This window comes from Pangasianodon hypophthalmus, chromosome 14 (assembly GCF_027358585.1).
Source record: "Pangasianodon hypophthalmus isolate fPanHyp1 chromosome 14, fPanHyp1.pri, whole genome shotgun sequence".
Classification (NCBI taxonomy): domain Eukaryota; kingdom Metazoa; phylum Chordata; class Actinopteri; order Siluriformes; family Pangasiidae; genus Pangasianodon; species Pangasianodon hypophthalmus.
The window spans coordinates 8,969,541-8,996,560 of record NC_069723.1 but is presented as its reverse complement, the minus strand read 5'-3'; the positions used below and the strand labels follow the sequence as shown (position 1 = coordinate 8,996,560).

The 27,020-nt window shown below is 39.6% G+C and overlaps 1 protein-coding gene across 1 annotated transcript; it reads right to left on the bottom strand.

Annotated features, from left to right (window-relative positions):
• Positions 1-1,199: 1,199 nt before the first annotated feature.
• oafa (OAF homolog a (Drosophila)) lies at positions 1,200-27,020 on the bottom strand. Its single transcript, XM_026924497.3, has 4 exons — positions 26,399-27,020; positions 7,923-8,057; positions 4,771-4,951; positions 1,200-3,072 (listed from the first exon to the last, which is right to left on the bottom strand). The coding sequence occupies exons 1-4, from the start codon at positions 26,621-26,623 to the stop codon at positions 2,798-2,800; spliced, it is 816 nt and encodes a 271-aa protein (XP_026780298.1). The 5' UTR covers positions 26,624-27,020; the 3' UTR covers positions 1,200-2,797.

Genomic DNA, 27,020 nt, shown 5'->3' with positions numbered 1-27,020 from the left:
GAAGACTCAACAGGCTGTCACCACTGGCTGTTCATTAGGAGCATGTTAAATAGCTGTACTATGATGATTTGGTGAATGAGTTAGTTCCTGCCCATGGGCCCAGGATTTACTAATTCATTCCTGCTCTTATACAACAGCAATATACTAACTATTCACTCATCTTCAATAACCACTTTATCCTAGTCATGGTCATGGTCATGGTCAATCCAGAGCCTATCCTGTAAATAATGAGCAACTATCACAGGGCATCACACACACATATTCACACAGAAGAGGCAAGTTAGATTAGTGAGTCCACCTACTGGCATGTTTTGAGAAGTGGGAGGAAACCAGAGAGGAAACTCACAAAGACACAGAGAAAACATGCTGAGAAACTCCACACAGACAGGAACCAGAGTTCAAGATCAAACCCGGAAACCCTGGAGCTCCGCCACCATGCCACCCCATGAAATAATCACATATTTTGAAATCTAGCAGGCTGTTGTTTAGGACATACAGCAAGTCATTTACAAGTTCAAGCAGATTAGTGTACAAATGATGCACCATAGCAGGTAAAGAATACCTGTAATGTACTTTGTAGGGAACAGAAATTAGAGGATTACCTTTTTCTCCCATCTGTGAGCTTTACTAATGTATATCTGTCTTGTGAACTTGTGAACTTATTATTTATTAGGTTCCTATTTGTCATAATTTGCATTCAACAAAAGAACAACTTTGAAGGCTTTCTGGAACATAGATTTTATTTCAAATTATTATTTCATAATCATTCAACATTTTCGTAGAAAAATATTTTTTTGCACAATTCTATAACATCTACCTTTAAAATAATCAGTAAACACTGATGCATCAAGGCACTTTAATAGCCCAAATTTCAGTTTGGGCAGGTATGATTTGGCATTGAACATTCATCACTGCCTTATTTTTTGTGACAGATTATATTAGCTGAATCAGTCATTTTAGTATCGTAAACAATTAACACATCACTATGGATAAGCTCAGTTACAATGAAAAGAAGGAATTCTTTGCTAGTCAAAGCGCCCTCTCATGGCAATAGCATTTTGGTCCTGCTTGATTAAGGTCAAACATGTCCTGGCTTAATTAAAACCTTTTAGGCAAGAACACTTACGGTAATTAGAGGATGAACTGATGTCCTGTTGAAGACTTGGCCATTTTTAAACTGTGACCAGGAGGTGGCGGTGTTGAATATAAAATGGCACCTTGTTTTTCATGCACTGCAGACAATTACTTTGGTTTTTTTTTTTTATATATATACTTGAAAAATGGCCATTAAATGCATAGTTAGGGGGCAAAAATGCTTTAGATATCCAAATGTGTGTAGAAAGGAAAATAAAAATACTGGTGATGTGTGGTTCCAACAAGCTTATCAAAAAAGCCACAGATATGAAACACACAGTGATTGTGGTGTTAAAGGAAAGCTCCACCCTGAAACTCTGAAATGTTTATATTTAAATATCTGGGATGGGTTTAGTGGTTCTGGTGCTAATTTATTAGTTAGCGTTGTATTTCTGATATTTCGATGATAAGTTAGCAGGTGTCTGCTGCTATGACATCACAGCGGGACATTGCTAGCGTGGTTACGATGGTGTTTAATAGAAGAGAAATTTTCGACAATCTCAAACGGTCATGTTTTGCTGTTAGGTCCTAAAGAAAAACAAAAGAACAAGAGCTTATTTTCTCACTCACCATTCTCCAGTGATGGTCATGTCATGAGAAAATCAACCTAGCAATTGAGGAGACAGAAAGTGTTGGACTCGAAAGTTCCAGAATGCAGCTATATGACACACTTACGATGAGTTACGGCAAAGACTCAGCTTGGCTAGTTAGCGATCTATGAGATTACACTTTGGAATGCTTTGGAACCTGATCTGTTTGAGCAGAGTGTACAGATGAGGATGTGAGACAGTGCAATATATTAAAAAGGACTGAAGCGCTGCTGCATCGCTCTCCTTACTTAGAGATGAAGCAAGGACTAACTCCCACTAGATCAACATGGTGTAATAGACTAACACGTGGAGAAAAGAAGTTCAAACTAAAGACGTTAACTCATAAATTCATTACAAAATAAATCTTCGATGCCATGTCATTTTATAGATTAATAGCAACGTTGTTCAGGGTGGATTTTTCCTTTGAATAAGCTAATCTTAATCAGAGTGCAACAAATTGTTAGAACCTGACAGTAAGACAGTGTTTCATATTGCACTGAAATATCAGCAACAGAAATCTCATCCCAGTCCTCCATACACCCTCAAACTGATTGTGATATCTCAGGGCAACACAATACTGGAAAAAAAAAAAAAAGTGAGGAACATGTTCTTTCTAAAAATGTGCATTAGTCTTTTTCAATAATTTCCCACTGCAAACAATAAATTAGAACATGTGGCAAACAGAAAATAGCTTGACTGAAACCTGACTGAAAATGTTTGAATAATCAACAGATTATAGCTTGTTAGACTATTGACTGATTCACAGTTGCTTGGTCTACAGGAAGTGGATCTGCAAGTTCTGTAGATACTCATTTCACCTCCACTAGGCATAGTGAAAGTATTTCTAAAAATAAAAAAATAAAAAAAATGCCTGAAATCAATGCTGTGGCCTGCTGCATGGAAACCCACAGACAAAGCTGTTCCTCTTCTTACCTTGAGCCCCGGACACTCAACTCTGTGTGAGATTATGTCACACATGCTCTCAGGCATGGACAGTCAAGTTCAAATGGCTCAGGGCTCAAACAAAAAGTGATCACAAAAGAGATTTGCTGAGTGAAGCTGAGCATGCATCGCTAAGTCTCCTCCTCCCACAGACAGAGCTGTTTATGAGGCGTGTAGTATGTAAAGTCATAGCCTTTGCTGCAGCTCTTGATGCCACACTTGTACGGGGCACCGTGGCCTAAGGGGTCCTTGTTGCGGCAATACTTGAGTAGGCACGGGTACCACTCAAGCCTCATGCTATAGCTGCAGGAACAAGACTGCCAAAGATCTTTTACCGAGCGGCAGCTCTGCAGCCCAGGAGCCTCCACAGCCTGAGGTAGGGTCTCAAACACGGAGCCCTCGATACCTGCAAACGAGATTTTTGATTTTAGGGCAGACCATTAAAACAATACTGTAGCAGATGTGAGATTACTACAAACAATACAAACACATTTCGCTATACTGAGAAAAGAACACACGTTTATTCCAAACTCAGTTATAATCGAAATCTAAGGGTAGTTGTTGTCAACAAATTAGTCACTAAATGTTTACGCAAAATATATTTCTGTAAAGAGCTTTTACACATTATGTATTCAGAAGGATTTGGAAATAAACATATAATTTGTCCTTTCAGGGTTGTGACTAATTATTCAGAAGGGAAGAATTATTTATTTATTAGAATTATGCTTTATTTATTATTTGTTTCTTTTACTAGCACATCCTACGGCTAAATGTTGATGTCTTAGCCAATAGAAGATTCCACTGAACTTCACACATGGGCAATTCTTATGCTAGACATTTAAGTAACATTATTCAGGCACGATGGTACAATGGGTAGCGTTGCATGGTGAATTGAAAGCCTTTATTGTCATTGTATATCTTTGTATACAACGAAATTATGAAATTGGTTCGAACCTGAGCTCGGGTTACTGTCTGTATGGAGTTTCGCAGGCTCTACCCATGTTCACATGTTCACCCAGGTTCTCAGACATCCTCCTAACCCTTCCAAAAAAAAAGCTTGTAGTTGAACTGGCTATGCTAAAGTGCCCCTAGCTGTGAATGAGTGTGTTAATATGTGTGAACGGTGCCCTGTTAATATGTGTGAATGGTGACTGGAATCCTATTCGGTGTGTATTCCCACCTCGCACCCAGTGTTCCCGGGACAAGCTCCGGCTCCACCGTGACTCTAACCAGGATAAAGCGGTTACTGAAGATGAATGAATAATTTATTGTACAATTTATTGGGAGGTAGAGCATTTATACTATAGGCTTTGGTAAGATGTTCTCTCATATCTGTCTCATCCTAAGACCTTAATCGTTCAAGCGTAATGGCTGCAGTTTTGTGTTGCATCATATAGTGATTTATATTAAATGTTTATTCATGCCTCAAAAACTGCCCATAACAGGTTTTTCCCTATAGTCTGTATAGTGAAATGTGTCAAATGATTGCTCATGGTAATTCTGCACATACTACAGATGTGATGGACTAGGTTATTTTAATCCACTTTAAAATAGCTTAAGCATAAATTGTCCAGTGTCCATCACTGGTCAACAACTAGAAAGGTAAGATTTAGATCAAAATTCAGTGAGCTCTAATATAGAGTAGAACACAGTAAAATACAATCATTTTTATTGAAAGCTGAACTGTAAAGTGCTTTTTAATCAGTATGGATTTACATAATAGAAATTTATATAATTCACGTTAAGATAACTGTGTGAAGAAATTAAAAAAAAAAAAAAAAAAAAAATAGTTGTGTTATCTGTACCACGGAAGCAAACAATACATTCTTCTACATTCTCAGCTGCTGTTTCTGGTTAGAATGAGTTTTCAAAAGAGCCCTGCTTTCAAACACTAGCATTTTAGAAACACTCCACATCTGTGTGCAATGGAAATAAAAGGTACACTGTACATATACATTTCTGTGTTTGTGCATTTGCTATTTGCATTTGTGCTGACGCTAAAGAATGAAAATGACTGGGCCAGAGCCTTTAAGAGGAAAATGGCAGTAGTTTGGGACTCAATTGAAGTGTGTGTTTTTGGCAGGCTGTAATTAGAAGCACTTGCCTGTGTCCAGCCAGTGGCGCATGTCGGCCTCACGCGTGTACACGGCGTCGCGCGCCACACTGCACGTGTTGTAGATGAGGGCACTCAGCTGCCACGCTAGCGTCACATTAACCGCCACGTTCATGCTGAGCGTCTCCGTCGGCCTCCTCTCCTCCGCCGTCCTTATTGTGTGTGGGTTTTTCTGTGCACAACCCAATATTAATTCAGTTACTAAATTTGCCAACATGCTCAAACCAACACTAATCCTTCATTTTGGTTATACATTTTAAGCTGTGACCCTAAAACCCATCATTATAGGTCTACCCTCTGCATCATGTAACAGCCATCCACATTGGAATATAAAATCCACACACATCTACATTACATACAGCCTACAGAGTGACACAATTACAGCAGGTCCATGGGATTGTTACTAAAAAAATTTTAAATAGGTATAAGTGGTATTTTGTTAAATATTTCAAAATATATTTTAAATACATTTTTAGGCCCATTAAATTTCAGAAAAGCCAAATACTTACTGGTTTATAAATGAACCTCTATGCTTAGTCATGCACATTCCCAACTCTCTCACTAACGTAGCTTAGCTTGCTCATTTTGGAGTGCCCCTCAATCTATGTTCACTGTGACTTTATTAGCAGACAAGTTTGCACTGTCCCCGACATTAATAAGTTAATAAACAAATGAAATGAAATGAAGTAAATAAACAAATTCAGAGAATCAGATTAAGTGTAATGTTAGCAATAAAATGTGTGAAGAGTTTACTGTTCACCCCTGGCTGCAAAAACTTCAATTTCAAGTTTAACATTGATGGGTGAAATGAAATGTGTATGTCAGTGTGTAATGTGAAATGTTAATGTCAATGTACAAAACTGTCACTGTTAATGTAAAAGCAATGTGAACACCAGGCAGGATATCAAATCTAATAATGAACTGAAAATTCATTAAATCTGACACTTTGATTTATGAAAACATGTAGTGTAGACTACTTATATATTATTTTTATACATTATATACAATATCTGTTGTGTTTTTGTTGTAACCTGAGGTTATTTGTTTGTTTATAGATGTTGGTGAAGACCACACAACTGTTATTTAGGCCCTGATTAATAAAAACATAGAATTGAAGGAGGGTGTACTTTCTTTTTCCCCAAGATTGCAAATATATATTAATATATACGCTCACTGAGCACTTTCTTAGGAACACCTGTACACCTACTCATTCATGCAATTATCTAATCAGCCAATCATCTGGCAGTGGTGCAATGCGTAAAGTCATGCAGATACGGGCCAGCAGCTATGGGTAACATTCACATCAATCATCAGAATGGGGAAAAATGTGATCTCAGTGATTTTGCCTGTGGCATGACTGCTGCTGCCAGATGGGCTGGTTTGAGTATTTCTATAACTGTTGATCTCCTGGAATTTTCACACAACAGTCTCTAGAGTTTACTCAGAATGGTGCAATAAAGAAAAAACATCCAGTGAGTGGCAGTTCTGTGAATGGAAACGCCTTGTTGATGAAAAAGGACAGCAGAGAATGGTCAGACTGGTTCGATCGGACAGAAAGGCTACAGTAACTCAGATAACCACTCTGTACAATTGTTTTGAGTAGAAAAGCATCTCAGAATGCACAACACAACCTTGACGCGGATGGGCTACAACAGCAGAAGACCACATCGGTTCCACTTCTGTCAGCCAAGAACAGAAAGCTGAGGCTGCAGTGGGCACAGGCTCACCAAAACTGGACAGCTGAAGACTGGAAAAATGTAGCCTGGTCTGATGAATCTCGATTTCTGCTGAAGCACACAGATGGTAGGGTCAGAATTTGGCAACAACAGCATGAATCCATGGACCCAACCTGGCTTGTGTCAACAGTCCAGGCTGGTGGAGGTGGTGTAATGGTGTGGGCAATGGTGTGGGCAATGTTTTCTTGGCATATTTTGGGCCCACTAGTACCAATCAATCATTGGTTGAATGTCAAAGCCTATTTGAGTATTATTGCTGACCATGTGCATCCCTTCATGGCCACAGTTTACCCATCTTCTAATGGCTGCTTCCAGCATGATAATGCATCATGTTACAAAGGAAAGTCATTTCAAACTGGTTTCATGAACATGACAGTGAGTCCAGTGTCAGCGGCCTTCCCAGTCATTGTGTCTGAATCCAATAGAACATGTGTGGTATGTGGTAGAACGGGAGACTCACAGCATGAAAGTGCACCTGAAAAATCTGCAGGAATTGCATGATACAATCATGTCAACATGGACGAGAATCTCAAAGGAATGTCTCCAACATCTTGTGGAATCCATGCCATAAAGAATTGAGGCTGTTTTAAGAGTAAAGGGAGGCCCTACCCAGTATTAGTATAATGTTCCTAAAAGTGCTGAATATAAATGAATATAAATGCAGATACAATTAGGTAGTGCACTATTTAGGACAGGCATTCCGTGAGATGCAGCAAAAAACTTCTGAGAGTGGGAGATTTTTATTTCATGTAGGTGCGATCAAGCGCTCAGATAAAGCTCACAAGACAAACAAAGACCACGTTTTGCAATGCATTTACAGCATTTATTTATGACATGCTGACATTTCTACCTCAGGGCCTTTTCTAGTGCTTGCCAGTGTTTCCATTTCTAGGGTTCATGTCTGATTTAAAAAAAAAAAAAAAAAGGCACCAACTTACATCCATAGAGCATGCAAATAATTCTGAAACAGACATTTTCCAAAACATTGCACTAATTAAGAAAACTTTTGTCTGAAAAAAGTACTGTGTTAAAATAAAACTATATCTTCTCATATGATTAAGCACAAAATAGAACATTGTGCGTTTTAGCTCCAAGTTTGCTTATTTTTATGGAGGGTGCCAAAATTTCTGTGAAAATTTCATCTGTAGCTTTGTTTCTCTTTTCACTGTCTTCATAATGAAGAAAACATACACAGCGTAAATGTTTATTAAACTATTTCAGTTGAGTCAACGGCTAAAAGAAATGCTGCTGGGTGGGTGGGTATTTATTCATGTTGATTTCCACGCTACATCCCTCAGTCTACTGTAATATCACTATTAGTCCATTTAAACCCCATTCTCTGAGACACTCTTCCAGGCGCACTCTCTTCTTTCTGCCTGCTATGTGGTTCTGGTGGAGGACACTGACCTGCCGGAGTCTGGCCATGGACTCGCTGGAGATGATCTCATTGTGGCTGAGGCGTGTGATGAAGCACATTGCCTGGTACTGGCTCTGCCCTCTCTCCAACTCTCCCAGAATCAATGCCCGGAAGATCTTCACATCCTGAAAAACAGAGAAAAATAAACAATTTTGCCTGTGTGTTTGTGTGTGTGGTGGCCTGGGAAAAACCTTCACTATATATATAGTGCTTTTTGAACATCCAATTCCAGATTTCGTCCCCACTTTGCTGTTACTATAACCTCCACTCATCTGGGAAGGCTTTCCACTTTTCCAGGGCTCTGTGTGGAACACTAGAGTTCTTCCATTGCAAACCTTGGCAAACCATGTCTTCACGGATTTCGTTTTGCACACAGGGGCACTGTCATGCTTCTTAGTTCCAGTGAAGGGAAATTGTAATACTACAGCGTACAAAGACATTTTATACAATTGAGTGCTTCCAACTTTGTGGCAACAGTTTGGGGATGTTTGGTTATAAAAGGTCAGGTGTCCACAAATGTTTGGCCTTATAGTGTATTTCTACAGATTTCTCTGAATGTCTACACTTATAATCTAATCTAAGCTTACAAACAGAAATGAGTTATCACTTCGATCATGTCAGATACTCACATGGACAATGCTGATAACCTGTCTCGTTGCCTGAGGTAAAAGTCACTCACGACATTTAAACACATCTTCGTCTCTTCACTCGACTGATCTCTGTTCATGCTAACATCATTGTGGGGAAAAAAGGCAGTTCTTTTCAACATGTTAAACATTGTAAAACCTTGTCCGCTATCATCTGTACAGTGTGTGTAAGTGCTCTTCTGTGTTTTGATGATGACGACGCAGGAGCATGGTAGGCATTTTGAGAATTGCTCTAAATTGATTACACTATGGCATGCAGTTAAAAATCTGACATTCACTGTGTGAGGAAAGCAAATTTAGCTAACAAGGTTTTAGACATCTTTAGGCAGATTGTTTTTACCACTGTGATATCCAAGGCAAGGTTACAAATCAACCTAAGTAATAAAATCTCCACACCACTTTGGCAAAATATATTCATGCTTTCTTAAAACTGATATTTCAGAGTATATTACTGGCAAATTTCTGTCACTTTTGGCTGGTTGCCAGAATTCAACCACAGTGACATCAGACGGGTTTTTCAAGACCGTCATACATATTTTATCAAGTCATACCACATAACATCATTACACACTGCAAATAATACCTCTGGCTATACTGCATTATTTTTACATTCGTATATGACAGTAATACCTACAGTGGATATAAAAAAGTCTACACACCCCTTTTAATATTCCAGGTTTTTGTGAAGTAAAAAAAAAATGAAAACAAGTAAATCACATCCAGTCTTTTTCCTTTTACCATTGATGTGAAAAAGCAATCAACAAAATTCAAGTGAAAAACAAATAGAAACATTTAGGTGAGAAAAAGAAAAAACTTACAATAATCTGGTTGCACAAGTGTGTATACCCCTTAAATAAAAATCTGTTAAAGCACCTTTTGCTTCTAATACAACACCCCGTCTTTTTGAGGAAGAGTCTACCAACTTAGCACATCTTAACTTGGCAATTTTATTCCACTCTTCCTAAAATGCTCCGGATCTGTCAAATTGAGAGGAGATCTCTTTGCGAGTCATTCCACAGGTTTTCAATAAGATTTAGGGCTGGGCTCTGACTGGGCCATTCCAAATTGTTGGTCTTCTTCTTCTGAAGCCATTCTTTATTGCCCTATCTCACGGGGGGAAAAAAATTCCATGCCCACCTAAATCACCCCAAACCATGTGGTAAAATGTGTTATGGTCTGACCAGATCAAGGTAGAAATTTTTGGGCACAATTTTAAAAGATATGTTTTGTGCAAAAACAAGACGGCTTGCCTAGTGAAGCATGGTGGTGGCAGCATCATGCTGTGGGGCTACTGCTTTTCAGCAGGAAGTGGGGCTCTGATCAAGATAGAGTGAATCATATATAGCTCCAAATCTATTTTGGCACAAAACCTGCAGGCCTCTGTTAGGCAGGTGAAAATGAAGAAAAATTTCACCTTCCAGTATGCTAATGGCCCAAAGCACAAATCCACAGTACACATACCATATATATATATATATATATATATATATATATATATATATATATATATATATATACATATACACACACACACACACACACACACATGCAGTATACAGTATGTAAATGGTGAATATGTCTGGCTTTTGACTGACTAAAAGTTCTTGGTAAAGTGTGAGGCCACGGGCTTGCTTTCAAATTTGCCTTTAAGCGAAGAGACTGCAGTCAGATTCAGAGTGTAAATTACAGATTTATTGCGCTCTGAGCCGGAGCAGTGGAGAGGCACTGTATATTTCAGAACATTACAGGGTTACCACTGGCAACACGACCGGAACCCTGGCATGGCTCCTATACCTATAAAGAGTTCCATGTGAGGGAATGATGGGAAGCCACAGACAAGAGCGAGAGCAGAGACCTGTCTATTCATTCATCAACTGTCTGTCCCACACACACACACACACACACACACACACACACACACACACACACACACACACACACCCCAAGCTCTCTGAGCATAAGACCAGCAGAAGGAGAGTGGCTTCAAGAGCCTTGCTCTTCCTGCACAATCAAAACTAACAGAGACCAGCTGACGTTTGTTTGCTCTGGAGCTTAATCATCTCCAACTTTCCGCAGAGAACGTTTCAATGTCAGAGCAATAACAATACACCTCTGCATGCAGTTAGCAGATATCTCCCTGCAGTCCAGACACACAGGCAGCCAAGAAACCCTCAGCCTTTTCTGCTATTTCATTTGAACGCTGATCAAAACGTCCAGATTCTTCACGTTGGTGGTGGGAACAACTGGTCCGTAAAGAGACCATGGTGCCACGAAACACGACTCATGGAGACACATGTCTCAGATGACAGAACAATCAGTGGAACACAAGAGAAGAAAGAAGACCTCCCAGTCATGAAGATGGGAATGAGAAAGGAATTAATTGCCCTGACAGTGGGCATAAATGCAGAGGAAAGACACAGACCCATTATTACTCTGCTCTGCCTGGTGACAACACATCAGTCTAGCCTTCTATTACATTACGCTCATATCAGAGATCTCATCATTGCCGTTATACAAAAAGCCGTATCTTCACTGCCTGACAATTTCCTCTTGTTATCTTAAAGTATATGTCTTATTCATGTTTCCACTGTGGACTCCAGTTTCAGTCCCCTGTCAAAGCCAGTGAATAAACAATGCAGCCTGCTGGTCCTCATCTTAACCACCCCATATCTCACTTGTCTCTCAGCCCCTTTCTCTGTCCATCTCTCTCACTTGGTCAGCCTCTTCCTCAGCCTTTCTGTCTATCTCTCTTTCTCCCTCTAGTGCACACACACACACACACACACACAGATGTACACAGTTTCACATGCAAACACAGACTCACACACAAGCATGCACACATACCCACAAACACAGATTCCCATAAAGACTCATACACACTCACACAAAGAAGCAAACACTAACACAAAGACAAATTCACACACACACGCACACGCACACAGAAAGTGAGTTTGATTTGGTCCCAATACTCAGGTCTGCACTTAGGGCCGATTCTGGGCTCATTTGTGGGCAGGGCTCTTAATCACAGGTTTGCTTTCATATAGAAGAATTCCTTCTGAAATGCGGACTGATTGCGCAGTTCCATAAGTCACTTTTGTGCACGCATTTTTGTAAAATGATAGGCACTATTTTCATCTGTTGGCTGTTTATAATTTTTTTTGTACACTCCTCAAACATACTCGGGGAAAACTTGGGGATCACATGCATACACGGGCTCAGGCTCTCTCTCTTTCTCTCTCTCTCTGTCTCTCTCTCATGCACACGCACGCAAACACGCGCACACACACACACACACACACACACTGTAGCAAATACTGCCACAACGGACACCCTCAGCTCCACCTTTGTAAAACATCAGCTTTTACAAATACAGAGGGGCTGGTCACGAGACTAAACACAAACCATGACGCACAGCAGGTTTATTTTCATTGAATTCACTGGTTGGGTGTCATCTCCGAAAGCAAGAAAAACATCAGGGGCCTGATCCTCTGAGTAGTGTTTGTTTGAAATACGCCAGTGTCTGTCTAACTGCTAGTAGAGTGCCAGCTACCAGCAGAGCTTGGCATGTCTCACCACACAGCTCCAAATGCTCACACATTCTCTCAACCTGAAATAAAACAGTGGATCGATTATCAAGTACAAAAAAGACAGAAGAGTAGTGCAAAGCCCTACTCTTACAACAGTAGGCTATTCTGAACAACATTAACTTCAACAAATTCTTCATAACTTAATAACAGCCACAATAATACCTATATCAATCACCACTGATAAAATACTTTTCAATAAGCTGATACACAGTAGACAAGGAACCAAACCTAACAACATTTCCAAAGAAGTGATAAAGTCTTATCACACTCTACTGGAGTAAGAAATGTAGCAGCATATGTGCAGCGTCTCCTGTTGGCAGAGAACGTTTCCCCTACTTCTGTTTGAATTGGCGCTTCTTTTATAGGTCCAGCACACAGCAGACAACTCTACACCCATTCCACACACACCAGTGCAAAGCCACAGTGAACTTCAGCCAGCACAGCCTCTGCTCATTCCCATCACTTTAACAAGCCAACACATACTGAGCCATGTTTCCCTGCCAGGCCTACTGCTGAAAATCAGCTCATATAAGCATACCTGGTCACCAGCATGACCATTAAGCAAGCAATCAGCAAGACCATGCTAGCTGCACTAGCTGGAACAGTTTTAGCATCCTGGCTTTAGCACCATGGCCTGCTTGACCATCTAAACTTGCACCAGACTACCACAAGTCTCATGAGCCTAGTACTAGAGTCTGGTACTTTTCATCATAAAATGTGGTCTAGAACATTTTGGACCATGGCATTGAATACACTATATGGCCAAAACTATGTGGACACCTGACCTTCATACACATATGTGGTTCTTCCCCAAAGTTGGAAGCACACAACTGTACAGGATGGAGTGAATGACCTGACCTGAACAACCTCACTAATGGTCTTGTAGCTGAATGAGTACAAATTCTGACAGCACTGCTCCCAAATCATGTGGAAAGCCTTCCCAGAAGAGTGGAGGTTATTATCACAGCAGAAGGGGGACTATATCTGGAATGGGATGTTCAAAAAGCACAGTGTGTGCAACAGTCAGGTGTCCACAAACTGTGGATAATGAATTACTGTGAACATTTCCAATCTGCAGAAAAGTGCATTTTGTCACAGAGTTCAAAACTCCCATTGGAATCCACTGAATATAAGCAGGTATACAGGAAGTGTGCATAGCCAATCAGATTATGAGCAGCTGTACACAAACTGGACAAAGACTTGTTCAAAACCGGAATGTGGTGTATGCAATGTAAGTAAGGTATAAAGCACAACAGGATGTGTTGCTATAGGAAAATAATCAACAGCAGAAGGATAAAATGCTTCCATTCATTTGAATTCAATACAATTTTATTTGTATAGTGCTTTTAACAACAGACATTGTCACAAGGCAGCTTTACAGAAATCCGGATGTAGAATTAGATCTTTTAAGAGTTCAGTTTACAACCAAAGGTTACAGTGGTAATAAAAAAAAAAAACAAACGCCTTGAGATGACACAAGGAAGAAACCTTGAGAGGAACCAGACTCAAAACAGAACCCACCTTTTCTGGGTGAATGGGTAATAGTGAGGTTATAAATTTTTACTCTTCTTCAACTGTATATTATAAAGTCAAACAGCACAGAGTGTGCTGAAAGGATGCCCAGCATGAGCATCATAGTTTTCACAACCACAGCAGCAGTTCCAAGGCACAAGTCCACAGCCCCCCATATGAGACCACCAAGTGAATAAAAAGTAAGACCTGGGCACAAACCACACCCAGGAAGTGAAACCACCAGGGCATACATGTGGGACCATCAGCTACCATATATTTTCCTTTAACAGCATGTGCCAAAGTGATTCATTCTTATTCTACCACAGAAATTTACCAACGATTACAGATTGTAATTCGTTGATGAATAGCATACTTTCTAATCATTTGTAGTTACATTAAAAGTTGTTTAGCATCTGTGACACAAGCTCGTTCCTGTCATCACTTAAATTATAGCAGTTGTTCTCTCAGATAAACAGTCGTTCCCTCACCAGCTTTGTGTTTTCCCTTTTTCTGGAGTTAATAAGACAAAAAAAAAAAACACAGCTCATCACATTACAAAATAAAAATGAATTTATTATTAGGTTTAGATTACGTGAAGTGTCTGCCATTCACGTCCCAGTCAATTAACTGTTATAGAAACAATAGAAACAATAACATATTAGAAGTAGCGCATTAACGTAAACCTGTAATTTGCCTTGTAATTGAAAATTAATCAACACCTTCAACACACAAACTTAGGGATTAGATGAAATTTGTGCATCTACGGCTACAGTTAGAGGATTCTAAGAGTACGCTTGCAGCACTTCCTCATACGGTCAAATATTGAACATTCCACTGTATGAAAATTATTTTTGGCCAGGAATTTGTCATATCACAATATAAACAAGATGTCTTGAGTCCTTGCTAATGCACTGCAAATGGCCAACACTGCTGGTCATTAGTAAATCAGCAGAGACTAATGCCACAAAGATCTTGGCATTTTGGTGTCAGCAAGTACTTTTTAGTATTCTACAGCCATAAGGACTACTTACATATGACAGCTTTTCATTTTTTTACCTCTTTTATTACATGCAGTCTGATGGACTGCACTGGTTCTGTAATTTACTACATAACTGTAGAACTGTAAAATGACATTTCCCACATTTTATGTTACACACTATACCCGTCTGTAGTATAATTAAAGAGTTTAATTAAACAGTGACACACTTTGAAGGTTTCTTTATTCCACTCCAATTTATTCTGGTCTCAGGGCTTTAATTTTTTCCCCCTCTAGCAGATATTTTGCAAAATATCAGCTTTAGAGTGCAATGGAATTAAGAAGCTTGTTTACTATGTAAGATATATAATGATGTTTGAGGACTTTGAGCTTGTATTAAATGACAAAATCTGCCACACAATACACGGGGAAGTTATATTAAGTGTCTTTGTTAAACGCTCTCTTTGAACATGGAAGAAAAACAAGCTGCTTAAACAGCCTGAGGTTTCTCTCGCACACAAGTACATGTAGACGAACAACACATTACAGAGAAACGCTGAACCCAGATTACCTTCAGGGCACACTGGTATTCACACACTTTTTGATTTTCCACTCTTTCTGTCAAGTATGAGTGTTTTAAAAGTGTGAACACCTCTCTCAGTGGACACACAGCCACCCCTTATCAAATATAATGCAGCTTTCTCTGGAACATCCCAGGAGAGCTTGCTGCACTTCCTGTTTTCCTGTCCCCTCACAGTGCAAGCCTGTGTGATGAGGCCCGCTCACCTGACACCCCAAAACCGCCTGCTTAAACAGTCCTTCATCCAGTTAGCTACAAGGCTGAACTGTGGGAAAAAAAAAAATCACAATCAGGTTTTACCAGGTTTCTGACTTTTGTCTTAACATTTAGTTCATCTAGCAAAGCCTAGCCTTCCTTTTCTGCGTGACTGGTAAAAAGGTTGAGTCATTTGAAAGCATATATGCAGCAAGAGAGTCCTGAGACTTAACTGTGGCACTGAGCCAAATGCTAAAGCAAACAAACTGCAAGGCAAGCAGAAAGCTGTAGAGATTAAAATGTTTAAGGTTAGCGTGGTTTAATGCTTGCGAAGAGAAATTAAGAAAAATGGCATTGTGTGACATTTCTCTCGCAGGAGCACAGGGGATTATGAGTCATTCTGCTGCAGAGAAGGTATTTGCACTGGCAGACTAAGCGGCCCAGTGAAAAGGCACAGGTGCAAGGCGGGCTTTAAACTCTTCTTGTAAAAGACTAGCGATTCCTCACAATAGCACGTAAAGAGGGAGGAAGTCAAACTGGCGAGAAATGCTTGAGTTGAAGCTAATTACACCAAGAATGTGAAGGCCCTCACATCTGGACCACTCAGCTTGGAGGAAACATGTTAAAGCATAATCCCTCTTAACATCAAAACACAAATGAAAGCAAAGAGCTACACAGATTTGGGGGTTTCTTAAACAACACCAATTCGGCCTTTCTCAGTCTGCATTTTACCTGTTATGACCGACCTGCTACGACTTGGTGGTAATTGTTAAAGCTGACTCAGGTGTGAAAAATCACAACACTGAGCAATACTCAAGCTTCCCAGGACTGATCAGGAAGCGTTTCACTAAAGGCAAAAATCACAAGAGGAAGTATCAACAGAAGCACTTCAGTAAGGTCACATTTAACAAGGGATATTATAGAAAAGGGCACTCCAGTAGCATCCGCTTTGTGCCATGTGATCTTTGGCCTCTACTTGTGTGGCTAACAGAAGAGTGTTTACTTTCAGCCAACTGCCTGTTTGTGCTCAATGGAACATCAACTGTTCTGCTTTACTGAAGCCTTTCCTCCTCCAAACAGCCGCAAACATGCGTGACCTAGCGGGACCTAATGAGCACAGCAGCCAACGGCACGGCATGGTGTAGTACGGCTAATTAACTCCCCCATCCCCCGTCTCAAGGAAAACTCTCTTATAGTTTTTGCACAAACTCCATAGTAAATCAAGTTCATGAAACAGGTTTCATAATATCCACACACTCAGATCAATATTTCAACATTGCTTATCATGCCAAACTGTTGCACAAGAGAAAGAGGGGGTGATGCTAGAGAGTGGAGGAGGTACGCATATGAGGTATTTAAACTTCAGGAACACCGCATTCTTCCTGCTGAAGCATTTTCATTTCTACAAAGGCACTTTGTTAGAAATGTAGTACCAAATATAAAACCACTGGCCAAAATGTTGGCGGTTGCAAAACTCTTGTGGTTGAGCAATGAAGGAGATTGTGTGGTGATCAGGGTTTCTTCACAGTCTCATTTTCTTTTTAAAAAAAAAAAACATTAAATGAGAACAATAACTGTTTAGATTATGTACATACAAAACCAAATATATATCAGACCACCAGCATATTAAAGGATTTGGGTACAATCAGGAGTGACAACGTGGTATCATGAATGACGGCTCTAACTTAACACAACATACTCCATCACTGTCACAGGTGGAATGTGTTTCAGAGTACTGGGTCACGAGGAGTCAGTGCGCTTAGCTGCATCTACCATTCTCTGGGATCAGGACTCTTTCATTATCTGCAGCGCTCAAAAGGCCAACAAGGCTTGGCTCTAGCCTGAATAAAGATATCAGCGTATGGTGAATGGAGCCACTGAAGTGTCCTCGGGGAAAGCGCCTGCAGTTGGCACAATGGATGGGAAAATAATTCTTCACCAAACTGGTTAGAAGAGTGCAGAGATCTTTCTGTCTGAATCAAACCCACTCGGTTTGTTTAGGCAGCTGTGAGCACAGTAATCACGCTCAGGGAAAGCAAACCAACTAGTCCAATATTTCCTGCGAGGTCATGTGAGACTGCGGTCAGACTGCTATGAGAATGCGATTTAACTAGTGATATACTGAAATGAAAATTCTTGGCTGAAACTGTAACTCATGGCACTCAGAACAGAAAAATGCTGCTAGACTCATTAATATGTTATTATATTAATACCACAGCACTGTCACGAGAATGCCCAGTCTCATGCTATCCTTATGCAAAATCCCAATTTTCTAGACAGAAAAAAAGCAACTAACAGAATTTACCTGAAAGGTATGACGAGCTGAATTAAGTGTAACAATACAGAGACTATGGAACTATGGAAAATAAGCCAGCACTTGAATCCCTGGCATATCCTGTTTGATCCCACGACAAAAAGGCAAAAAAAGTCTTTAGCGAATGTGCTATGGTTGAGTGCTCATTTTCAAGATGACTGTATGTTGTGTTAGCCCTAGTTAGTTATGTAAAGTTTTTTTGCTTTATTTTGCTGAATTTTTTTAATGTTCCTTATATTATATGTCCCCCATATTCCTTAGTCTGGAAATACTGTTTAGCGTCTATTCAAGCTAATTACTCAGCCCAGTAAGAATAGTTCCTACTAACAGCCAGACCATGTCCTTGTCCCTTGTGGTTCTGTGCCACAGAGAAATATACATACGTAGAAACCATGTGAAGCATGTTGCATTTAAACAAACATCAAATAAAATGTTTTATTTTGGGAAAACCAATAGGAAGTAGAGTTTTTTTCTTTCTGAGGTTGTTGGACGAGTGAAATAAAGAAGAAAAAAGGGTTTCAGAACTGATATATATCAACATCTGTCCACTGGGCAACTGTGAATGAAAAACTGATAGCCTGGATACTTAACCTACATCTCCGGGGCAAGTGATTTGTCCACCCCAAGAAAATCCAAGCTTATTATTTAGTGCAATCTGCATGTTTGGTTGATTTCCATTGATTTCTATCCAACCTTGCGAAATGTTTGACTGCACTGTATTATTGTTTCTGGCCACATATACTGTACCTCAGCAAAGGTTTTGTTTCTGGCCCACTTAAATCGTTTGTGCGTTGCCAAACCCAATTGAACCAGATTAAAAGATTTAGTCGAGACAAACAGACTAATGCTTATAAAATTGATAATGCTTATAAATGCTTTAAAGGTCAGAAGGTACTGACAAAACATTTCTATAACATTTCTAATTGTTTCTATAGTAACAGTTCATTCACAGTGACTTCTATGGTGGACACGACACATAATCTAAGGCTAACATCAGACTGTTAAAAACATGTTTTTATTTAATAAAAGAAAAATGTATAAATCATTTGTATCGCAAAGCCTTCTGTTAGGAGATGTTTATTTAACATTTTACAGAAGGAGTCTCAGGTATCCGTGCTTTGTTAGGGCTAGTCGGTTTTCCGCCACTGGAGAGTCTTCAGGATGAAGGAGTTTGTGCTTTCTGGGTTCTTGGTGACATGTTTCCATGTTTTTGTCTTATCAAATTCAAGAGGAGAAAAAGAGAGAGAGAGGCTGGTGAGGGAATGAGCCCCTGTAATGTAAGTGATAACAGGAACTAACCTGTCTCACGGACTTTCCATAACATTAAATGTAACTATAAATGTAGAAAAAGCAGGATTATAGTTTATATTATAGACTATATTTATTATAGTTATTGGATAAAATGCTTAATGTGTGGTTCATTAATAAATGATAAATTGTAATTATTGGTGAATCATTGGAATTAACATTTCAGGATGCACTGTTATAGGAAAATAATCCACTTGAGGGTGGCGACATTATCTATAACAATGCAGCATGTTTTATTCCTTACATATGTTGTGCTTATGAGAGTGATATGTCTTGAATTCTATTAAAAACACTTTATACCTTAGCACTTTTAGAAGCATTATATTATAAGCAGTAATGTCCGACACTCTCAAAACGGTCCTCAGGATAATAATAATAATAATAATAATAATTATAATTGTGATTTCTATTGCAGACAGTAATATTAAGACAATAATTCACCGAAATACTGCGCAGCCCTAAGACCTTATATAATCTCTTCCAAGCCTTCCGGTTTAGCAAAAGAAAAATGCCTGAATTTCTAAACCCCTCCTTATACAGAACAAAAGTTCAAGGACCTAATAAATATACACAGGAATCCGGTTTGTTGTATTTATCTGTTCCCTGTTTGATTCCCAGCCAAACGGCCTGCTTAAATCGTTTGTGCATTGTCAAACCCAGTTGAGCCAGATTAAAAGATTCAGTCGAGGCAAACAGACTAATAGGTGAGGAAGTGCCAATAATGCCTATTTTACATAAATGACCTAAGATCACAAAGGGTTTACTAGAAATGTTGCAGTATCTATTCCGTTTTTTACATTACTCACATTCACCAGAACTTCATGTGAAGTCATAGTCACATTAGATTTGTGGAACTGACAATAGAGTGACTCAGCAGCACAAAGTTACTTTTCATATTGCCTAAGTGGAAGGCACCTAAAGACACATCCCTCCATGCCAGGAAAGAGTGACACGAGCACAAAACACCCACGGCATGTTCCTGCAAGTGACACCACAGCCTGGGAGAATTCAACATCCAGACAGAGAACACAAACTGCTCAGGCAATAAACATGTTTGTGTGGGGGGTTTACTCTAATGAATGTGACTGTTACTCCACCTCCTGCATTTCCTGTTCTCACACAAGAGTGGGATAATGGCAGGCAGCCCATATAGATATGTTAGCACATGAACATGCAGAGATAAAACTCTTACTACACAGTCAACAATGAAATGATTCTGGCAAGCCATGCAATGATTCAAGCATAGTCTGAGGAAAGCTCAACTACCGACATTCCCTGGTACTGGATCAGTCATTTGCTACTTGCCAAGATAATGCACCGATTTTATTGACCACCTTTGCAGTCACTTAGCATGTTACGTAGTAGTGCTCTGCTCAAGGTGAGATTAAGATTATATCTTTCATAATTTGACAGCTTTACGAGTAGTGTTTATAGCACTATGGAGTACTAGCACTTGGCCCAATGCTGGTGTTTAGCTACGGCTATTTAACTTTCTTAACATTTGTTTCTAAAAGTTGTTACTTGTGGCTCTTGAATCACTGTATCGGCTCCTCCAACAGTTTTAAGTTTGCACTGGGTTCTGCTTTGGTGGATAAAAGCATCAGAAAATGAATAAATGTAAATGTAAGTCATTTGTCAATGCATTACTAGAGTACCGGGCTTACAAGGTCTCAGGAGTGGAAATGGAAAGCCAGAAAACAGCAAGACGTTTTTAAAAACTGAATGAAAAAACAGCTATTACATTCGTACTGACAATGTGCGAGGTTCCAGCACCATGGCCAAGGTTACTGCGAGATAGAGTTTGTAGCTTCGGTAAAAGAAGAAGGGATGGGTCACTGCCAAGTATTTCAAGGATACCCCAATGTGGAGATGCAGAAAGGGCCAACTACTACACTCAGCAGTGGGTGTGAGGTGAAATGAATCAATTCACATTCATCAGCGCTTTCTGTGTGGGCTTTTTCCATAACTGCGTCTTCCTTTTGAAGACAGCCTAGATATTAAACAGCCTAAAGGCAGAGAGGGAAGGAACCTAGAAACATGATACAGCTAGAAGTAGATAAAAGAGTGATTTAAGACAATGCCAGTGTGAGCATTCACACTCGCGTCTTTATAGCACATTCTTGTGACTCTGTGACATTAATGCCCCGTTTCCCCAGACACCTCTGCCTTCCTTTGATGGATCCCAATTACCCAGAAGCAGTGCGGGCTGGTATAGACTAGGGTTGTGCAATAAGGGCTGAAAGGATAATTACGAATACAGTACTTAATATTATTATTATTCAGCCTATTTTATCACACTTTATGATTCTATCATTTTAATACAACAGAAAACAGTTATTTCTTTCATAGATTATTCATTATAGTTAAAGCCGGCGTTACACTGTACAATATTTGGCCCGATTGTGCTCTCGCAGGCACAATCGAACAGTAGTCTTAGATCACATAATGTGACCTGCTTACTGGTGGCGGATTTTCTGCCACTGAGACCAAAGACAGCCAATGACAAAGTTCTGGCAAACACAGCAAAGTGTCTTAAAATTTTGCTTAAAATTTCAGTGCAAGTGCTGCTATGACACTTGTCTAAAATCCACCAATAGCAGGATGGCATCTGATTATGCAAAACCCAGGACACAGCTACAAACACTTCGGAGATCGTTTATGCAATAAGCATACAGAATATTAACAAAACTTGTACCAAACTGTTATGCAGTTCCCAAGTCTGATCGGTCAGAAGGTACTGACCAATTTTCTATAACATTTCTAACCATTTCTATAGTAACAATTCATTCAAAAGGACTTCTGTTGAGGACATGACACATGATCTAAGGCTAATATTACACTGTTAAAAACGTGTTAATTAACAAAAGAAAAACATATAAATCATTAATATCATCATTAATAAAAAGCAGGATTATAGTTTATATTTGTTATAGTTATTGGTAAAAATGCTTAATGTGTGGTTCATTAATAAATGACAAATTATTGGTGAATCATTGGAATTAACATTTCAGGATGCACTGTTATAGGAAAATAATCCACTTGAGGGTGGTAACAATATCTATACATATATATATAAATATATATTCCTTACATATGTTGTGCTTATATTGACAGTGATATGTCTTGAATTCTATTAAATACACACTTTATACCTTAGCACTTTTAGAAGCATTAGATTATAAGCAGTAATATCCGACACTCACAAAACAGTCCTCAGGATTACACACCCAGCAAAAAAAAAAAAATTGTGATTTCTGTTGCAGATTGTAATTAAGACAATAATTACCCAAAATACTGTGCAGCCATAAGACCTTATATAATTTCTTCCAAGCCTTCCTGTTTAGCAAAAGAAAATGCCTGAATTTGTAAACCCCTCCTATATAGAACAAAAGTTGAAGGACTTAATAAATATACACAGGATTACAGTTTGTTAGATTTATCTGTGTCCTGTTTGATTCCCAGCCAAATGTATTTGCCAAGAAGACAAATCACAATTCCTGTACACTGCAAAGTTCAATGTTTCCCAATCCTCATAAGACTATCATTGAAGAAAACTTGTGTTTGACAAAACTGATCATGCCAAGCGTACAATGGTTATTCTGTAGTTAATGAATAAACATTTCTATATAACTTTACAACTTTATTCATCTGGGCAAAGTACTGAATTGAAGCAATTTTGGCAAACACTTTCACTGCTAAGCTTTAACTGGCACAGTTGAAATAATGGAGAGAACAAAACTTGTTCTCCCACATAAAGACTGATGAGATAAGTGTCATTTTGTTATAACAGTAAGTGAAAAAACCTGGGACCTGTTCAAATGAAAGTGCATGAAAGTTCATTCAGCAGCCCCAGTCGTGCCTTGAGACCTGGTGTCCACGCAGCTACTTGACACGCAGCATTGTCTGACTGTATGAAAGTCTATCTTTTGGCATTGCCGTAAAATTACTCGCTAACCAGTACGCAGTAAATCCAAGAAGGCAGCTGCAAGTCAGAGTTAATTCAAGTTTCCATAAATCCTTGCAGATGACATAGATGAGAAACACATGTGAGGGAGAAGGAGACTGTGTGGAACTGATAAAAAGTGGAAAAAGAAAGAGGCTGAGTGAAAAGAAAATGACTCTGACAGCATTCCTACTGCAGGAGATAAACTGCTCTACACTTTCAAATGAGGGTTAAAGTTCGTAAATTCATCACATTTATAAACGTACCCTCAGCGTCCATAATGGTTATTGAACACAGATCACAATGTAATATCACACTGCCATCATTCTTTTAAGGAAAGTTTGATAAATGGACAAGTGATAAATAGAGTACTGTTCACCAACCATAAATTACACTCTGGTCCAGCACAAGATTTAATACATCTCAGAAAACTGAGTGTTTTGGAGAGGTCGCTCAATCAGGCATTGCAGAGGCAGGCTGAAGCTAAAGCCAGTGGGAAGGAGGTACATCTCTAGAAGGAAAGCTGGTGAGCACTAGCCTTGGGTGAAGCTGGAAACATGGAGATCTTAGTGCCACAAGCTCAGATATGACCTAATCCATGGAATAGCATCTGTGAGTTCTCAAAAGAAATGAAATTCACAGATTCTTTTGTAACACGCATCCTATATTGGCCGCATGATGGAAAAAGTGACAGAAGGTGGGATGTGGGATAACCAGACTTGCAGTCATAGGTAGACAACTGGGATGCAGGGTATAGGACTAGTTGGTTTTCTTGGCCTAGGAATCATTACACTAATTTCTTTCTTTCTTTCATTCATCTTCAGTAACTGCTTAATCCTGTTCATGGTGGATCTGCAGGCGGGGACACACACTGAATGGGCCATCAGTCCATCACAAGGCACACACATATTCACACACTCATTCACACCTAGGGACAATTCAGCATAGCCAATCCACCAAATGGCATGTTTTTGCGAGTTGGGAGGAAACCAGACAACCCAGAGGAAACCCACACAGACACGAGAAGAACATCCATAGACAGTAACCCAAGCTCAGGATCGAACCGGGGAGCATTGAGCTGTGAGGTGACTGCGCAGCCTTAATAAGATTCATCAAGGTGTACATCACGGACAGTTTTCAGTTGCCCCAGCCATTTCGAAATGTCTACACTCTTAGGGAAAAAAAGGCTTCTTCTAGCATTCTAAAGAGTTCTTTATGGGAAAACCCTTAAACCCTACCACAGATGGTTTTCTTTTCAGAGAAGGGTTCAGGCAGAACTTCTTGCTAAAGATGAACCCTTTTTGTTTCCATAAATAACATTTTAAGTCTTCCCACCATATATATTTGTATTATTTAGAGAATTCTTTCTAAAGGGAAATAACTGAAATCATTGAAAATGGTTAAAGCATCCTCCACTAAAAAAGCTGTTTAAAGAACCATATGGTTCTTTTTCTGTGTTGCTCGAAATAGCATTTTTTGTGGCACCTTTATTTTTAAGAGTGCACCAATACACTTTATAAAACTTTTTTTTTTTTTTTTTTTAAAGGAAAAACATCTGGGTCCTTAATATTAAGAGCAAGTCAAGGCACATATACAGTTCTGTGCAAAAGTCTTAGGCACATGCAAAGAAATGCTGTAGAGCAAAGATGCCTTCAAAATAATGAAATTAAATGTTTCTACATAAAAAAGAATTCTATAAAGAGCAGTAAACAGTAATAAATGAAACAAAGTCAATATTTGGTGTGACGACCCTTTGCTTAAAATAAAGTTAGTAGTCTCAGGTACAATTAGTGCAGTTTTATAAGGAAATGAGCTGTAAGTGTTACTGAGCGTCTTACAGAAGCAGCCACAGTTCTTCTGGAGACTTTGACTGTCACACTTGCTTCTTATTTCTGCAGCAAAACCCAGCAGCCTTTATTATGTTTTTTTGTCTGAAAAGTGGTCTCTTATGTAATATGCTGCTTTCTTACTGACAAACATTTTTCTGTAACATTTAATTTTGTGCTGGGAAACAAATGTTTGGAAATCTAAAATGTTTTTGGACAGACTCAATGAAGTAGAAGTCATAAAATAAAAATCTATAACAATGTTTGCACTATAAAAAAACAGGTTGCCTAAGACTTTTGCACAGTACTGTACTTGTGATATAATTACCTCAGCTAAGGTCTACTGATTGAGACATCAGAATTAGGCTGTAGAGTCCTGTGTGACTATTCTGTGACTTAAATATATTGCATTTTGGAATTTCCATAGTTCAGACATATACAGTGTACTCAATTTTTACATTTTCCACTCATAGTTTTGAACGGTATTATATTATTTTGGTCAGTTAGAATCTTTCCCAGGTCATGTGATAGAGAGGAACTACTGCAGGTGTAGTTACCTGATATCGAAGATGGCATATTTTAATCCAACAAGCCATGAATGGCGAAGCGAGCAGTGTTTGTTTGTTTGTTTATAATTTAACACCATGCCAGCTACCATGGCTATTTTCATGGCGAGAAACAGGTTAAACTGTAGCAAATTACAAACGTTTTTAAAAAGTAAAAAATCTAAATCTGAATCTGGCCTTACTTCATTAAAAATCTTTTCATATTAATCAATTGAATAAAAGAAGAGTCCTAGAGGAGTTGAAGCCATCGCAGTCCATTAAAATATGCCTCAAAGATACTGGACTTTGGCATAATGGGTATAAAGAAGGATCTTCACCCGTGAACAAAAACTTGTGAGTGAGTGTGGAGTAAGTGATAAGAGTGTGTGAGTGTGTAAGTGTGAATGGTGCAAAGAACTGTTCCCAGGATAGGATCCACCATGACCTTGACCAAGATAAGGTGATTACTAAAGATGAATGAATGAACAATGTAAGGAACAGCTTCTTTAGGTTGTTTTGCACTAAAGTGCATAAACCGCAGCATTAGTGTAGTATGTTGCATCCATAATAACTCTACATAATCCATCCATCCATCCATCCATTCTCTGTACCGCTTATCCTACACAGGTTTGCCAGGCGCCTGGAGCCTATTCACAAGGCGGGGACACCCTGGACAGGGTGCCAACCCATCGCAAGGCACAATCTCACACACTATGGGTGATTTGGAAATGCCAATCAGATTACAATCCATGTCTTTGGAGAAAACCGGAGTACCCGGAGGAAACCCCCAAGGCACTGGGAGAGCAGGCGAGCACCGGGCGCACAGGGCGGAGGCGGGATTCAAACCCACAACCAAGCCAAATGTGCTAACCACTATGGCACCATGCCCCCCTCCAACTCTACATAATAGAGTATAATAATAATAACAACAACAGAGTAACTCTAAAGAAGGGTAGTCATCTGCCTTGATGGTGAGTAATGTGTGTTGTGTGTGTGTGTGTGTGTATTAGTGTGTATGTGTTCCTCATCTCACCTGTTTAAGGTCTGCCACGAAAGTGATGAGTGTGCCGTCAGCCTGCCTGTACTCCAGTGTGATGGAGTCTCTCTCACTGTCCGCCTCCAGCAGCTCCTCAGTGATCCGGCCATCAGCGAGTCGAACCCTGACTTTCAGCTCGGAGCACAAACCAGCCCTGAGCACTAAAGCCCAGAGGTACAAGATGACTCCAACTGACCCCTGCGACCCGAACCGCGCCAACATCCCCAAGCGAGGCGAGAACGCGCCCTCAAAACGCAGAGCGCACAGAGCTGAGCCACACAAGCGTCTCCGAGTGAAGCGGCGGTGAACCGATTCGCCTCATTCCCCTGAGTTCCCACACACACACACACACACACACACACACACACACACACACACACACTAACAAACAAACCTCACAGGGGTTCTTTTTAAAGCTCTGCGTCCATGTTCTCACGTCAGTTTTATAAGAGAAACCCCTCGACTACCACACAAACAAACAAAAAGTTGTAAACTCAAAAATCTCAGACTTTGACTCAGTGAGCTGTGATAGAGACGTGGCTGAAGCCAAACACACACACACTCACACACACACACACACTGCTTCACCGAGTGGCAGCCCACACTAACTGCGCTTCAC